This window comes from Stegostoma tigrinum, chromosome 25 (assembly GCF_030684315.1).
Source record: "Stegostoma tigrinum isolate sSteTig4 chromosome 25, sSteTig4.hap1, whole genome shotgun sequence".
Classification (NCBI taxonomy): Eukaryota; Metazoa; Chordata; class Chondrichthyes; order Orectolobiformes; family Stegostomatidae; genus Stegostoma; species Stegostoma tigrinum.
The window spans coordinates 11,893,342-11,911,785 of NC_081378.1; the positions used below are offsets into that span (position 1 = coordinate 11,893,342).

At 43.2% G+C, this 18,444-nt stretch overlaps 1 protein-coding gene across 2 annotated transcripts in view; it reads right to left on the minus strand.

Annotated features, from left to right (window-relative positions):
* The window catches only part of il15ra (interleukin 15 receptor subunit alpha), a 97,887-nt gene that overhangs the window by 34,818 nt on the left and 44,625 nt on the right, over positions 1-18,444 (minus strand). For both annotated transcript variants that reach the window (XM_048554537.2, XM_048554538.2), the window contains exon 2: positions 8,745-8,942. In XM_048554537.2, coding sequence (XP_048410494.1) covers positions 8,745-8,942 — 198 coding nt within the window. The remainder of the gene's footprint in view (positions 1-8,744; positions 8,943-18,444) is intronic.

Consider the following 18,444-nt stretch of genomic DNA (forward strand, 5'->3'; position numbering starts at 1 on the left):
CCCCAATTAATCTATCAGTTCCTGAGCTGCTCAAGTAAACACAAGCGGTATTTTTACAATGATATACGTGAGTGTAGAACAACAGAGGGCGTAATTTGAACTGGAAGACAATACAGCATGAACTAATTTTTTGATTCATTTTTTGTGAATCACTGCCTAAGCCAGCCAACCCTAATTGACCAGAGAGCAGTAAAGCATCGACCACATTGCTGTGGGTCTAGTCACATGTAGGCCAGATCAGCTAAGGATGGCAGTTTCCTTCCCTAAAGGAATGAAATTGACAATGGATTCACGGTCATCATTTGACTCCTCATTCCAATTTTTTAAAACCGAGTTTTTAAAAAATGGCAGATGGAGGTTACACCTATATCTGATCTCCTAAAGTGGTTGGATGTTCCCTTCCATACCAGCAGCCCATGATAAGAATACCATTTTGAGAATGTAGCACTTTGGACAGACTACAATCTTACCCCTTCAGCCGTCTGAACAGCTTGCAAAAGCCAGCCATTCCTCTTCTGGATATGGTCAGAACTTTAGCTCAGTCTCGGGAGTAACAGATTAATGGTAATACTGCTAAGCCATCATCTCCTCTGAAAGGTCACTGCTTGAAGCCCCAAGAATTATATAATGTTATAGTTGGGGTGCAGACATCTTGTAATATAATGAAAGGCCCTTTTCCAGCTGTAACCTGAAATAAAAGGATCAATTTTCACTTCCTGCAGAGGCTGTGGAGATCAGCTGCAGTTCATTCAACTACTGGATTTAATGGCTTCAATGTAAAGGAAAATTAGATGGATCTATAATGGGTGATCACCAAAAGTGAGAATTTTCCTGAGAAAAAGTGTTGGCAATCTAATTGCTAACAGTGGCATGCGTTCCACCTCAATCCAATTCTGGTCATAAACAATGTGCAACACAATTGGAGCTAGGGAAGAAAGGTATGGACAAATATTTCATCCATTGTCAGGGGTGGGGGTGAAACCGACCATATTCATTTTGCAACAGAGCTTTATCAGCACTGGTTGTGAACCAAACTTGGTTTAAATCTCTTAGTTAGGCACAGTGCTTTTTAATTTGTGGTAGTGTAAAGAAGGAAATCTGGATACATTATATCTACTGAGTTATTCTGTTTTACAGAATCTGTGACCTCTCAGAAAAATGAAATGAGTTTGGTGAAGCAAGGCTTTCCATTTTGAAATCCTTGCTGACCATTCATTATGATGATTTTGGTTCCTACTTATTTTTATAATCAGAAGTAAAATACTCAGTAATATTACTTTCCATAGAACAATCCAGGTGACAGTACAATGTTAAAACACAACATTCCAATACTAGTCTTTTACATATGTGTAAGATAGTGTTCACGGGAGAAATGAGTCCAGTTTGCTTTTTGTCATTGTTCAGTTTATATATAGAAGATGAAAAATATAAAGTGCAGGAAAGTAGAGATACTGCACAGAAAATTATAATATAACTGGAACTGTCAACGCAGTATGAGGCTATGTGACTGGAGAGAGGCAAATGTAATTCCTCTCTTCAAGAAAGGAAATAGGGAAATCCCCGGCAATTACAAACCAGTAAGTCTCACGTCTGTCGTCTGCAAGGTGTTAGAAAGGATTCTGAGGGATAGGATTTATGACCATCTGGAGGAGCATGGCTTGATCAAATACAGTCAACACGGCTTTGTGAGGGGTAGGTCATGCCTCACAAACCTTATCGAGTTTTTTGAGGATGTGACTAGAAAAGTTGATGAGGGTCGAGCTGTGGATGTGGTGTATATGGACTTCAGCAAGGCATTTGATAAGGTTCCCCATGGTAGGCTCATTCAGAAGGTCAGGAGGAATGGGATACAGGGGAACTTAGCTGTCTGGATACAGAATTGGCTGGCCAACAGAAGACAGCGAGTGGTAGTAGAAGGAAAATATTCTGCCTGGAAGCCAGTGGTGAGTGGGGTTCCACAGGGCTCTGTCCTTGGGCCTCTACTGTTTGTAATTTTTATTAATGACTTGGATGAGGGGATTGAAGGATGGGTCAGCAAGTTTGCAGACGACACAAAGGTTGGAGGTGTTGTTGACAGTATAGAGGGCTGTTGTAGGCTGCAGCGGGACATTGACAGGATGCAGAGATGGGCTGAGAGGTGGTAGATGGAGTTCAACCTGGATAAATGCAAGGTGATGCATTTTGGAAGGTCGAATTTGAAAGCTGAGTACAGGATTAAGGATAGGATTCTTGGCAGTGTGGAGGAACAGAGGGATCTTGGTGTGCAGATACATAGATCCCTTAAAATGGCCACCCAAGTGGACAGGGTTGTTAAGAAAGCATATGGTGTTTTGGCTTTCATTAACAGGGGGATTGAGTTTAAGAGTCGTGAGATCTTGTTGCAGCTCTATAAAGCTTTGGTTAGACCGCACTTGGAATACTGCGTCCAGTTCTGGTCGCCGTATTATAGGAAAGATGTGGATGCTTTGGAGAGGGTTCAGAGGAGGTTTACCAGGATGCTGCCTGGACTGGAGGGCTTATCTTATGAAGAGAGGTTGACTGAGCTCGGTCTCTTTTCATTGGAGAAAAGGAGGAGGAGAGGGGACCTAATTGAGGTATACAAGATAATGAGAGGCATAGATAGAGTTGATAGCCAGAGACTATTTCCCAGGGCAGAAATGGCTAGCACGAGGGGTCATAGTTTTAAGCTGGTTGGAGGGAAGTATAGAGGGGAGGTCAGAGGCGGGTTCTTTATACAGAGAGTTGTGAGAGCATGGAATGCGTTGCCAGCAGCAATTGTGGAAGCAAGGTCATTGGGGTCATTTAAGAGACTGCTGGACATGTATATGGTCACAGAAATTTGAGGGTGCATACATGAGGATCAATGGTCGGCACAACATTGTGGGCTGAAGGGCCTGTTCTGTGCTGTACTGTTCTATGTTCTATGTTCTATGTTCTAATCTTCAATGGAATTATATTGAATAATAATATTGTCCCTATTCAGCTAACGCTACCCTAGTAACATTCTATTTCTGTCTCCCAATGTTCTCATCCATCTTCCCCTTAAATGTATCTTAAATCCAATTTTGAAAAAGCACCACATACTCCATCAATACCCACCTATGCAATCACTGTTTTGAAAGCTTATTAACTCCCTGACTAAATCAAAACAATAGTATTAGTAGGAACTGCTGATGCTGGAGTTTGAGAAATTTCTGAAGCAAGGTCCAGACCCGAAACACCAGCTTTCCTGCTCCTCTGATGCTGCCTGCCTTGCTGTGTTCATCTGGCTCTACACCTAATTATAACAATAGTAATAGCTGTGTCCACACTCATACAAACAGATAGCAGGCTCGGGTTATCACTTTCTAATACTCAGGCTTGCTGAGTCCTTTTATCCTCTACGTTCTGAAATTTTCAACTTATACAGATATAAGATGACTTATCAGGTCCTGCTAAATTAGGATTTCAGGGAATACAACCCAGGAAAACCTCTTCAGGGTGTCAAGCAATACAGCTTTAAAGTAAATGTTAATCAGTGTTAAATGTAATCAGATGTTATTGCACTTTGAAAAGCTGTTCACCTGATCAAGTAATAAAAATGATTACTTTTCTTTTACAGATCATCCACCATCTAAAAGTTAAAATAATTCAGCTAATGTTTCTTGAAAGCTGATTAGATTCATAATTGAATCAACAATTAGTTTAATATTAAAGATAACAGCTGATAATAGTATATTTGTCTGGCACAGTGCCTGTTTAATTAATGACATTTTAAAGGTGTGTAATATGAGCTGTATGGATTTTACACACAGTAAAGAACCAGGTAATTTAGGATTAGATTAGATTCCCTACAGTGTGGAAACAGGCCCTTTGGCCCAACAAGTCCACACCACCCCTCGGAGCATCCCACCCAGACCCATCCCCCTATAACCTTCACATCCCTGAACACCACAGGCAATTTAGCATGGCCGATCCACCTAGCCTGCACATCTTTGGACTGTGGGAGGAAACCGGAGCACTAGGAGGAAACCCATGCAGACCCATGCGGGGAGAATGTGCAAACTCCACATGGGCAGTTACCTGAGGCTGGAATCGAACCTGAGTCCCTGACGCTGTGAGGCTATAGTGCTAACCACTGAGCCACCGTGCTGTCCACCACTAAAATTTTCCTTATCTCATATTTGGGTCTGTTATAAACTAATTGACAGAGATTGTTAATTGTGGTGAGTCAAAAACTCCATTATCATTTAATCATGTGACCACTAAACTGGTAGAAGGTGAACCGATGGGACTTTGGTCTCTATTTTTGTCCCGCAGTATCAAGGCACACAGAATTTTTGAGAAATATTTTTAAGTTAGGAGGAAATAGTAAGAAAAGTTGATCTGTTCAAGTTGAGTGAAGGTGATCTGATAGAATTTCTGTAAACTTTGAAGACAATTGGTTGGTAAAGTTGAACATGAGGGAAAGCGGGCTCTTGTGACACCAGGAAGCAAGGTTCATAGAACATAGAACATAGAACATAGAGCAGTACAGCACAGAACAGGCCCTTCAGCCCACAATGTTGTGCCGACCATTGATCCTCATGTATGCACCCTCAAATTTCTGTGACCATATACATGTCCAGCAGTCTCTTAAATGACCCCAATGACCTTGCTTCCACAACTGCTGCTGGCAACGCATTCCATGCTCTCACAACTCTCTGCGTAAAGAACCTGCCTCTGACATCCCCTCTATACTTTCCACCAACCAGCTTAAAACTATGACCCCTCGTGCTAGCCATTTCTGCCCTGGGAAATAGTCTCTGGCTATCAACTCTATCTATGCCTCTCATTATCTTGTATACCTCAAATTTCCGGTTTCCCCCCTGCTCTAGAAGTAAACAATAACTTTTTTGAACAGGTTAATAAGAAAATAATTTGAACAAGACATGAAGCCTACTCCTGTTAACCATATGTCTCAATTTCTTAAATGATACTTGCCAAATCTTTGTTCCATGTAAGATAAGCCCCAGAAGAATTGTGCACCAAAATGTCACATCCAAATTGCCCAATGTTGTGTTGCCATGCGATTCCCATTGATTTGGAATGTATTTGCAACTGTATTAGACACAGGCACACAAATGTATTTCTGCTTGAAGACAGTTCCTTTATACTGAGTCAAGTAAAGCTTGTGTATGTTCGAGTGCTGACAATAATATCACATCCAATTGAGTAGTTTTAATTAAACAGTGTTGAAAACTTATTGTGGATGAAATTGGCAATGACTTTTTATTGAAAGGACTAAATAAGTCTCTGTACTAAGAAAATAATTAACCTGCCTACTGCAACTTAATTCTGAATTATATGTGATCACAATTTAAACTGCGATATGAAGAGTGAGAAGAGAAGGAACAAAAACGCTATTTCACAGGTGACTGCTTCAACAGCATAAAAGTAACAGATTGCAGATGCCGGAAATCTGAAACAATCCAGAGAATGCAGCAGAAACTCATCAGGCCTGGCAGCCTCTGCAGAGAGAGAAACAGAGTTAAACTAAGGAGTCTGGTGTAACTCGTCTTCAGTTCTATTGAGTTTCTCCAGAATACTCTGTGTTTGACTTTGTCAGTAGTTCTGCCTTGGCGTGAGAAAGTAAAGGAACATATAGTCAATCAAAAATATTAATCTGGCAACCTATTCATTTTTATTCAGTGGAAGAGATAATATAGTAGGGGTTTTTATTTTGTTAAATTCAATAAAGTAGAGCATACAGAAGAGGCGCAAAGAAAGGAATGATCAAAGCGTTTTTTTGAGGAATGATATTTTAAAATTAACCAAGTGTGCTGAGCCAAAAGATCATCCACTGACAACATGCTTTACGATAGGAATGTGAGTAAAAAGGATTCAGCTACTCAAGTTTTTTCTGGCACTCACTTAGATCGTGAAGATCTGGATGGCAAAAAATATCAAACCTGAATTACTCACTGAATTATACCTTTTCAAATTGAGCTCAACACAGTGAGGCCCACAAGTGATAGAGGGTCTCACAGGATTTAAAATTTTATCTTGTTCTAAATTCAGGAGTATAGACCTGACTTCACACAAGATATCCAGGGGACAGAAAATTTAACACACAACGGAAGGTGTATAAAGGACTGACTGCCGAAAGGTCACCTCTGATTCCACAATGTTTTTACACAGAGTCACATTTTATTCAGTTGAAAGAATTGCTTTGAGCTTATATGAACCAAATATAATTGTGAAGAAGAGGATGATTAGTAAATTGTAGAAGTGACAATTCCTTAAAAATTACAGAAAGGGGTTCTAGACATTAGTAAAACCCCAATCAGGTATCCCTTGGATTTTAGCACATCACAACAGTAGTTCAGAAGGGCAATTTTTTCACACAAAGGCTGATGAGTGTCTGGAAGGATCTGCCACAGGTGCAAGTGAGTACAATTTTGTCATTTTAAGAAGCATTTAGATAGGCACATAGATGGAATGTGTATGGAGGGATATGGACCAAACACAGGCAAATGGGTCCAGTTTGTTTGTGAAGACTGAGCAACATGGGCGAGTTGGGCTGAAGGGCCTGTTTCCATGCTGTAGGCCTCTATGACTCTATGTGCAAATGGGGGGAAGGGGCGAACAGTGAATGGTTTGGCCTAAGTACAATTCCGAGGCTGTCTCGTTTGTGTTAGGAAATAAGAAGTATGGGATGTTCCATCCTGTCAATTTTGTCTTATATTTTCTTCCATTCTTCCCTATTTCCTGAAGGTGTGGATTCTTGCTGGATAATTACATACCAGTGTGAGGTTTCCAGTATCCAAAGTGGTTCTGGCTGCGATCAATGAACAAGGAGCACAAACCAGTACCTCTGATCTAATACAATACAATATTGGGCAGTTCCTTTAGCAACTGACTTACTGCAGGAGCCATTGATATGTTTTGCTACAAAACAATTGAAATTGCTGGCACAGATATGATGGAGCTCCTCCTGTATGGTAAAATTCTAAGGTTCTATGAATTCATGTTTTATAACACCAGGACAGAGGGTATTTTGTGGTGTAAAATGGGCACAACATGGGTCAACTTTGAAAGCCTGAAAGACATGACGTGAGATCAAGTGCACTTGTGAGACCACCTAAAACACGTCACTTCTTGGAGTTGAATTTGGATGATCATAATGAGATTGTTCAATGGGGGTGTAAGTTTAAAAATAACATAAAAGATTTCTGTAGACCTAGGTAGAATAGGAATGCCCCTTGTTGCCCAGTTAATGCGCCACTAACTGTTAATGGGAGACTCATTTGGGCCTCTAACTCTGGATGACTAATAGCTGCTAGCAGCTCATCCACATTTTTTATTCTTTCATGGCGTGTGAGTATTGCTGGCAGGGCCAGCATTTACTCGTCATCCTCAATTGGCCTTGAGAAGGTGCCAGTGAGCTGACTTTTTGAACTGCTGCAGTCCATGGGAAGCAGAGATACAAACAGCACTGTTAGGGAGGTACTTACAGGATTGTGAAGCAGTGACAGTGAAGCATCAGCGATATAATTCCGAGTCAGGATGGTGTGTGTATTGGACGGGATGTGGTGTTGTTCCTGAGTATCTGATGTCCTTATTCTTCTGGGTTGTAGAGGTTGTGCACTTGGAAGTTGCTGTCAAAGGAGCCTGCTTCAGTCGCTACAGTGCACCTTTTACATGGTATATAGTGTGTGTGATGGATAGAATACCTATTTTGGACCAGACTCAGAAATTCTGGTTAGTACTTGTGCTCCATGCACACTACCGATTTCAGATCTGAAAAGGAGTCCTGTGTAATTTAAAACATTTTACTTTTTTTCTGTTCTGTCAAACACAAATGGGCAGATGAATCTCATGGTGAACAGGTCAGAGATATACATTTACAGTCTAATCCGGCGACCCACCAACTACTATAAAACACAATCTAATTCTTAGCCATGAGAACTTAGCTCCATTTCCCATGAAATTTTAAAGCATAATGTTTATGACTGTAATTACCAGTAAAGTAGTTTCACCATTACAATCACCAGTAAATTATCATAATAGGCTTTACTCTTCAGTGTGTCAAAGCAACATATATAGGTATTTTTACTGAGCTTGCAGTGTGTTGTGCACTAATGAATAGGTACAGATATGTCACTGGCAGCTACCTATGAGATTAAGAGTTCATTATATGCACTATTTGTTGTCCAATTTTAAAGTTGGGTTGTCCATAAAAAAATTTGGAGATCAATTTATTTGGAGGCTGATGCTGTGATGTCTGAAGGAAATGTGAAGTTTCACACTTTCAATGCTAGATCATTACTTCAGTGTTGCGTATCTTGCCAGATTATTAAGCCCCATAACCTAGTTAAGTTCAACGTGTTGTGGTGCAGAAATCAAGCTGATATAATAGGAAGTGATAATGGGAACTGCAGATGATGCAGGGTCTAGGCCCGAAACGTCAGCTTTTGTGCTCCTGAGATGCTGCTGGGCCTGCTGTGTTCATCCAGCCTCACATTTCATTATCTTGATATAGTAGGAATGCAGAATTCACTACCTCAGTGAATGATTGATGCGATTGATAGAGATACAGTGAAGGACAGGTGAGAGCAGAATATGAGGAAGAGGAGAATGGACAGTTGTGATAGTAGGTTAAGATAAGAAAAGGTGGGACGAGGCTCCAGTGGAGCATAAAAAACAACATTGACTGGTTGGGCTGAATGGCTTGTTTCTGTGCTGTACATCTTATGTCATCCAAAGCAAGACATGTTACTTACTTATACACTCGAGGTTTGGTTCTGACCACTTGACTTGTTTAGAGTTGTTCTGACATCTGATGAGATTTGATGTTCCTGCCTTTCTCTTATAACCGCTTTGGCACTTCAATCGGAGTCTGTGACCAACTTCAAAATGTGCGTCCATTATATCGCTTAGATCTATGTTTTTAACTTTAAAGTCGGGCTTGCTGCAGTTTCCTACCAGACAAAAGTGACAGAATATGATTTGGGTGTTATTCAAATCAACATAAAATGAACTCTCATGAGTGCAGTGTAATTCATTTCTCTGATCACATCTGTCAAAGTTTACTTCAAAATAAAATTTGGAGGTGATCACACTGTTTTTGATATCAGAACCGATTGCTCAAGATCCTTCTCTTAGGCCTTGAAAATTCAGGCCCAGCTTCTTAGTTCTCTCTCTCGCTCTCTCTCTCTCACTTTGTACCTTGCCTCTAACGCCACGGGCCCTTATCTTACTCAGCAGCCTCCTGTGCAGCACCTTGTCAAAAGCATTCTAGAAGTCCAGGTAGATAACATCCATTGGCTCTCCTTGGTCTACCCTGCTCGTTACTTCCTCAAAAAATTCTAACAGATTTGTCAGACATGACCTTCCTTTGATGAAACCATGCTGGTTTTGCCCTATTTTACCTTACATTTCCGAGTATTCAGGAATCCCATCCATCACGGTGGACTCCAAAATCTTACTAACAACCGAAGTCAGGCTAATTGGCCTGTCATTTCCCATCTTTTGCCTTACTCCCTTCTTAAACAGGGGTGTCATGTTAGCAATTTTCAGGTCCTCTGGGACTCTCCCTGACTCCAATGGCTCCTGAAAGGCCACCACTAATGCCTCCACTATCTCTTCAAAAACCTCCTTCAGAATTCTAAGGTGTAGTCCATCTGGTCCAGGCGATTTATCCACCTTCAGCCCTTTTCAGTTTTTCTAGCACCTTCTCCTTGGTGATGGCCACCATATACATCTCTGCCCACCCTGACTTGCTTAAATCTTGGGATACTACTTATGTCTTCCACCATGATGTCTGACACAAAATACTTGCTCAGTTCCTCTACCATTTCTTTGTTCCCCATTACTATTTTTCCAGCATCATTTTCCAGCAGCCCAATGTCCACTTTTGCCTCTCTTTTACCCTTTATATATCTAAAGAAACTCTTGCAACCTTCTTTTACATAACTGGTGAGATTACCCTCATATTTAATCTTCTCCCATCTTATTTCTTTTTTTGTTGTCCTCTGCTGGTCTTAGTAGGCTTCCCTATCCTCTGGCTTCCCACTTCCCTTCGCCTCATATGCTTTCTCTTTTGCTTTTCTGCTGTCCCTGACTTCCCTCGGCAGCCATGGTTGTCTCATCTTCCCTTAAGTATGCTTCTTTTCCCTAAGGATGAATTTTTGCTGTGTTTCCCAAATTCTTCCTAGAAACTCCAGCCATTGCTATTTCACTGCCTTTTTGCAAGGCTCCTCTCCCAGTCAATTCTGGTCCTCCCTCATGCCTCTGTAGTTGCCTTTAATCAGCTATAATAGCATTCTCTCAGATCCTAGCTTCTTCCACTCAAATTACAGAGTAAATCCTTTCATATTATGGTCCCTGTCTCCTAAGGGTTTGTTCACCTTAAGCTCCCTTATTAAGTATGCCTCATTGCACAACACTAAATCCAGAATTGTCTGTTCTCTAGTGGGCTCCACCATAAGCTGCTCCAAAAAGCCATCTCTTAGAGATTCCACAAACTCCTTTTCTTGCGATCCACCTGCATGTTGAAATCCCCCGTGGTCACTGTAACCTTAAATACCTTTTCTATCTCCTGGGGTATCTTGTGCCAGAAATCCTGACTACTGTTTGGAGGCCTGTACATAACTCTCATTATGTTTTTTTTTAACCTTTGTGGTTCTTCAACTCTACCCACACAGATTCTACATCAGCCTGAATTGCTATAAAATGCATCCATTACATAAGAACAGGGAAGATGGAGACGTAGTGGTAATGTCACTGGGCTATTAATTCATCTCCCCAATTTAATGTTCTAGGCATATCATGACATATGGTAAAATCTGAAGTCAACAAGAATCTGGAATAAAAAATGACCACATAACTACCACCAATTGTCATTAAAAAATTTGGTTCACTAATTCCATTTTGCTAAAGAGTTCTGCTGTCCTCACCTGGTCTGGCCTACTTATAACTCCAGACCCACAGGATTATGGCTGATTCTCAACTGGCCCCTGAGAAATTAGGAATTGACAACAAATACTGGTCTAGCCAGTGACACCCACATCCCATGAATGAATAAAAAAAGAATCAGTGCAGTCAGGTCCTTTACCTGCTCTGCCTTTCAGTAAGATTATAACTGAACTGATTGTGACTTCAACATCCCAATCCTGCCCCACACAACCATTTGGTCCCCTATTGGTTTGCAATGTATTAACTTCTATCTTAAAAATATCTCTGAACTGCTTTCTGGGGAACAGAGTTCCCGTCTCTCTGCTATATGAAGGATGTTGTGAAAGGGTTCAGAAACGAGTTACAAAGAGTTTGCCAGGGTTGGGGGGGTTTTGAGCTACAGGGAGAGGCTGAATAGGCTGGGGCTACTTTTCCTGAAGCATTGGAGGCTGAGGAGTGACCTTATAGAGGTTTATTAAATCATGAGGGGCATGGATTGGATAAATAGTCAAAGTTTTTTTCTCCAGGGTGAAGGAGTTGAAAACTAGAGGGCATAAGTTTAACATGAGACGGGAAAGATTGAAAAGAGATCTAAGGAGCAATTTTTTCATGCAGAGGATGGTGCGTGTATGGAATGAGCTGCCAGAGGAAGTGGTGGAGGCTAGTGCATTTACAACATTTAAGAGGCATCTGGATGGGTACATGGATAGGAAGGGTCTAGAGGTATATGTGCCAAATGCTGGCAAATGGGAATAGATTGTTTTAGGCTATCTGGTTGCAGTGGACAAGTTGGACCAAAGGGGTTGTTTCTGCCCTATATATCTGAGTGTGAGATTCCCAACACTCTTTTTGGCATTCAATAAGATTATCACCACTGAATCCAACATCATCATTATCAACTAAATTTCTAACTGAGTTGTATTCGCAACACTGCCGTTTCTGAATGGACCTCCGAAACGTTAATGTTAACCTCTCTGTGCACCTTCTCGGCAGCTTTAACACTATATCCTACACTCTGTTCTTGTACTCCGACGCACTGCATAGTACAATCTGCTAGTGAAGCACCTAAGACAACACTTTTCACTGTATCTTGGTACAGGTGATAGTAACAAATCAAATCAAAATCTGAACCAGTCTCATAAATACAACACCAACAAAAACAGGATACTCTGGGGCAAGAAATTCATCTCCTGCCGTTTCCCCCAATTGCTCATGTCCCCCATGCCCACCCCTATCACACACCACCACCCAACAAAGGTTCACACGGAACAGATATTAGAAATCCTTCAGAAGGTGAAGATAGATAAGTCCCCTGGGCCGGATGGGATTTATCCTCGGATCCTCTGGGAAGCCAGGGAGGAGATTGACGAGCCTTTGGCATTGATCTTTAACTCGTCATTGTCTACAGGAATAGTGCCAGACGACTGGAGGATAGCAAATGTGGTTCCCCTGTTCAAGAAGGGGAGTAGAGACAACCCTGGTAATTATAGACCAGTGAGTCTTACCTCAGTTGTTGGTAAAATGTTGGAAAAGGTCATAAGGGATAGGATTTATAATCATCTAGAAAAGAATAAATTGATTAGGGATAGTCAGCACGGTTTTGTGATGGGAAGGTCGTGCCTCACAAACTTTATTGAGTTCTTTGAGAAGGAGACCAAACAGGTAGATGAGAGTAAACTGGTTGATGTGGTGTATATGGATTTCAGCAAGGCGTTTGATAAGGTTCCCCACAATAGGCTATTGTACAAAATGCGGAGGAATGGGATTGTGGGAGATATAGCAGTTTGGATCAGAAATTGGCTTGCTGAAAGAAGACAGAGGGTGGTGGTTGATGGGAAATGTTCATCCTGGAGACCAGTTACTAGTGGTGTACCGCAAGGGTCGGTGTTGGGTCCACTGCTGTTTGTCATTTTTATAAATGACCTGGATGAGGGCGTAGAAGGATGGGTTAGTAAATTTGCAGACGACACGAAGGTCGCTGGAGTTGTGGACAGTGACAAAGGATGCTATAGGTTGCAGAGAGACATAGATAAGCTGTAGAGCTGGGCTGAGAGGTGGCAAATGGAGTTTAATGCAGACAAGTGTGAGGTGATGCACTTTAGTAGGAGTAACCGGAAGGCAAAGTACAGGGCTAATGGTAAGATTCTTAGTAGTGTAGATGAGCAGAGAGATCTCGATGTCCATGTACACAGATCCTTGAAAGTTGCCACCCAGGTTGACAGGGCTGTTAAGAAGGCATACAGTGTTTTAGCTATTATTAATAGAGGGATCGAGTTCCGGAACCAAGAGGTTATGGTGAAGCTGTACAAAACTCTGGTGCGGCCGCACTTGGAGTATTGTGTACAGTTCTGGTCACATTATAAGAAGGATGTGGAAGCTTTGGAAAGGGTGCAGAGGACATTTACTAAGATGTTGCCTGGTATGGAGGGAAGGTCTTACGAGGATAGGCTGAGGGACTTGAGGCTGTTTTCATTCGAGAGAAGAAGGTTGAGAGGTGACTTAATTGAAACATATAAAATAATCAGAGGGTTAGATAGGGTGGATAGGGAGAGCCTTTTTCCTAGGATGATGACGGCGAGCACGAGGGGGCATAGCTTTAAATTGAGGGGTGAAAGATATAGGACAGATGTCAGAGGTAGTTTCTTTACTCAGAGTAGTAAGGGAATGGAACGCTTTACCTGCAACGGTAGTAGATTCACCAACTTTAGGTATATTTAAGTTGTCATTGGACAAGCATATGGACGTACATGGAATAGTGAAGGTTAGATGGGTTTGAGATCGGTATGACAGGTCGGCACAACATCGAGGGCCGAAGGGCCTGTACTGTGCTGTAATGTTCTATGTTCTATGTTCTAAAACTGGTTTACTATCTGCAAGTTATAAGTCAGGCGTGTGATGGAATGCAATCTGTCCATCAGGATGAGCTACAGTTCCATCAATGCGCAAAAAGCTCAGCATTATCCAGGACAAAGTAACTCGCACCAGGAGCAGGGGCAGAAATCACGGGCCCCAGAGCTGCTCCTGGTCTCAACCCTCAATGTGAGCAAACTCACTCAACCCTCTTCCCCGCCCTCAACACCAACACAGCAGTCTGCCCCCATGCTGAGCAGAGTGGGGTCCCCTGTTTTTAGGCCCCATTGCATTCCCTGAAGTAAGTGCAACAGCTTAAAGATTGCCTCTCTTCCCCAGATGCACTGCAACAACTCAGCAATTTTCATTGATAGTTCCTTACAAATTTGTGACTATCAGCTGGAGGGCAGCAATTCATAGCATCATCATAGTATCCCTACAGTTTAGAAACAGGCCATTTGGCCCATCAAGTCAACACTGACCCTCCAAAGTGCAGCCTATCCAGACTCACCCCCTACCCTATCCCGGCATTTCCCATGGCCAATCCACCTAACCTGCACATCTTTCAAACTGTGGGAAGAAACTGGAGCACCTGGAGGAAACCCACACAGACATGGGAAGAACATCTAAACTCCGCACAGAGTGTCACCTGAGGCTGGGATTGCATCCAAGTCCCTGGTGCTGTGACGCAACATGCTAACCACGGAGTCACCATGCTGCACCCCAATTGCATGGGAATATCAGCTGTATATGGTCCCCTTAAGATACACACCGCCTTGATTTGGTAACATATCACTCACTATAACTTCATTATTTCTGGTCAAAATCCTGAAACCCTTCCTAACACTACAGTCAAAGAAGATGGCTCACCATGACCTTCTTAGAAGCAGTTGGGGATGGTCAATAAATATTGGCCTTCCTACTGATGATAACATCTAATTAACTGATAGAGAAAAAAATCCTTAACTGCTTTGCTGGGTAGTTTTTAAAGCACGGTTTGTCAGGCATGACCTACCCAATACAAATCCATAACAAAATCAGTAATTGCTGGAAAAGTTCACCAGGTCTGGTAGCACCTGCACAGTGAAATCAGCATTAATGTTTTGGGTCAGTGACCCTTCCTCTGAACCTTCCCTGAATTTGTTTCTGATTTCCAGCAAATGCAATTCTTTTGGTTTTTTAGCAACACAAATCCGTGTTGTCTTTCTCTGATCAGGTCAAATTTCTCTCTGCACTCCATTTGTAAGGCTCACCGGTCTATGGTCCTTACAGGAATATTCTCCTTAAGTATACCTGTAATGTTATCCTTAATGTTGCGCTGCAAATCCTGCTTCTCCCTGAGGTACAAGACAGAAACAGCTGAAAAAGGGAGAACTAAAAGACATTTCAGAAGTGGGTGGATATAATAGTATCAGAGATAATGGGAACTGCAGATGCTGGAGATTCCAAGATAATAAAATGTGAGGCTGGATGAACACAGCAGGCCAAGCAGCATCTCAGGAGCACAAAAGCTGACGTTTCGGGCCTAGACCCTTCATCAGAGAGGGGGATGGGGGGAGGGAACTGGAATAAATAGGGAGAGAGGGGGAGGCGGACCGAAGATGGAGAGCAAAGAAGATAGGTGGAGAGGGTGTAGGTGGGGAGGTAGGGAGGGGATAGGTCAGTCCAGGGAAGACGGACAGGTCAAGGAGGTGGGATGAGGTTAGTAGGTAGCTGGGGGTGCGGCTGGGGGTGGGAGGAAGGGATGGGTGAGAGGAAGAACCGGTTAGGGAGGCAGAGACAGGTTGGACTGGTTTTGGGATGCAGTGGGTGGGGGGGGAAGAGCTGGGCTGGTTGTGTGGTGCAGTGGGGGGAGGGGATGAACTGGGCTGGTTTAGGGATGCAGTGGGGGAAGGGGAGATTTTGAAACTGGTGAAGTCCACATTGATACCATATGGCTGCAGGGTTCCCAGGCGGAATATGAGTTGCTGTTCCTGCAACCTTCGGGTGGCATCATTGTGGCAGTGCAGGAGGCCCATGATGGACATGTCATCAAGAGAATGGGAGGGGGAGTGGAAATGGTTTGCGACTGGGAGGTGCAGTTGTTTGTTGCGAACTGAGCGGAGGTGTTCTGCAAAGCGGTCCCCAAGCCTCCGCTTGGTTTCCCCAATGTGGTATACTGCATCCACTGTACCCGGTGCGGCTTTCTCTACATTGGGGAAACCAAGCGGAGGCTTGGGGACCGCTTTGCAGAACACCTCCGCTCAGTTCGCAACAAACAACTGCACCTCCCAGTCGCAAACCATTTCCACTCCCCCTCCCATTCTCTTGATGACATGTCCATCATGGGCCTCCTGCACTGCCACAATGATGCCACCCGAAGGTTGCAGGAACAGCAACTCATATTCCGCCTGGGAACCCTGCAGCCATATGGTATCAATGTGGACTTCACCAGTTTCAAAATCTCCCCTTCCCCTACTGCATCCCTAAACCAGCCCAGTTCATCCCCTCCCCCCACTGCACCACACAACCAGCCCAGCTCTTCCCCCCCACCCACTGCATCCCAAAACCAGTCCAACCTGTCTCTGCCTCCCTAACCGGTTCTTCCTCTCACCCATCCCTTCCTCCCACCCCCAGACGCACCCCCAGCTACCTACTAACCTCATCCCACCTCCTTGACCTGTCCGTCTTCCCTGGACTGACCTATCCCCTCCCTACCTCCCCACCTACATCCTCTCCACCTATCTTCTTTGCTCTCCATCTTCGGTCCGCCTCCCCCTCTCTCCCTATTTATTCCAGTTCCCTCCCCCCATCCCCCTCTCTGATGAAGGGTCTAGGCCCGAAACGTCAGCTTTTGTGCTCCTGAGATGCTGCTTGGCCTGCTGTGTTCATCCAGCCTCACATTTTATTATCTCAGAAGTGGGTGGGTTTTTTTTTAGCTTAAAGTACTGAGATTAAAACTGTATTTTAATAAATATGAAAATGACAAGTCTTTACAACCACTGTGGGACACCAGAACATGACCTGGAGTTACTATAAAACCTCTTGTTCCTTTGCAGGTCCATACCATGTTCCATCATCCCACGTTTCCACCTTTCATTCGAGTTTTCTACGGAACAAAATCATTTTAAAAAAAGACTGATCCACGGGATCAGGCCTGCTACAGCTCAACCAAATCTAAAGTTCATAATCAGAGCATCAGTTTACCACAAACTGAAAGGAGCCGTTCATTACCAACAGCGAAGTTGACCACAGAGCCTATCAAATTGGATACAGAGTTACATTTCAGAACTGGACAGCCTACAAAACAGCGATCTTTTAGAGGTAAGTATGAGGGAATTATGTTTCTTAGTGTGCAGAAGCTCACCACCTGGAACATAGGACATAGAGTTTAATGTCTCAAGGGAGAGCCGTTGGTACAAGCCTGGCATTGGCTTTGTAAGTTATCCAATGAAATAGTCCAGCAAATGAATATTCTCGCATTTGATCTTTGGTCTGACCTGAATCAGCTGATCTCAATTCTGCTGTAGAGTCTTTATAATAGACCTCAGTACCACAGATAAGTCAAGGGCATCATTCCTGATAACTCTGAGACCTTTGCTGGAGATTACCAGGGAAACCTCAGCAGCCTCCCAGGGGGTCCTGGAGGTGAGGGCTGGCACAGTGCCATCACTGCACACTGACCTCTGCCTATTGGAGGGGTCTGCCTGCCTGGACTTGGCTTCCCCACAGTGAATGCATGCATGGAATCTCCACAGCTCCCATCTCCCTCTGACACAGGAGTACAGGTCAGGGAGAATGAGGGGTTCACCTGGGACATGGCTGAAAGCAAAAACAGCAAACAGTCAACAATCCTGCACTGTGTATAAAGGACCCAAGAAAATCTCAGAAATAGAATGTACCAATTGGTCACATGTCCCCTTCTCTGAGTGAGCATCACAGATACATGATACTTAGTTGAGCAGTGGAGGCTGTAATGTCATGGAATAAGTATTCCAGACACCAAAATTTAAGTTGTGGGGGGATGGGTTTGAAAGCCACCATAGCAGCTGGTGAAATCTGAATAAGAGGGGAAGGGGAAAATCTAGTCGAATGATGACCAAGAAGCCACTGTTGATTATCATAAATAACTATCTGGTTCACTAATGGCCTATAGGGAAGGAAATGTGCCCCATCCTTACCTGGTCAAAATAGAAATAGGTCATTCAATTCTTTGAGCTGGCCCCAAGATTCAGCATGATCGTCCAGCTCATTCCTCTGTTCCAGCTTTCTCTCACCCTCTGCCCTCAGACCTATGTCTAAAGTCTCTTTAAAAACATCTAATGTCTTGGCTTCAACTGCTTTCTGTGGAAGTGAATTCCACAGGTTCACCATTCTCTGCTGAACCATCTTCTCCTCATCTCAATCTTAGACCCTTAGTTCTGGATTCCCTGGACAGTGGGTGCATCCTTCCTGTGTTAACCCTGTCTTATCCTATCAGAATTTTATAGGTTTCTATGAGATCTCCCTCATGCTTCCAAACTCCAGTGAATACAGTTCTAACTGATCCAGTCTCACTTCATACGTCAGATTGCCCTCCTAGAAATCTGACTCCAGGCCCGCAATATTGTGGCTGACTCTTAACTGCCCTCTGAAAAGGTCCGAGTGAGCTACACAGATCAAGGGCAATAAAGGATGGCTAATAACCTATGCTCAGTT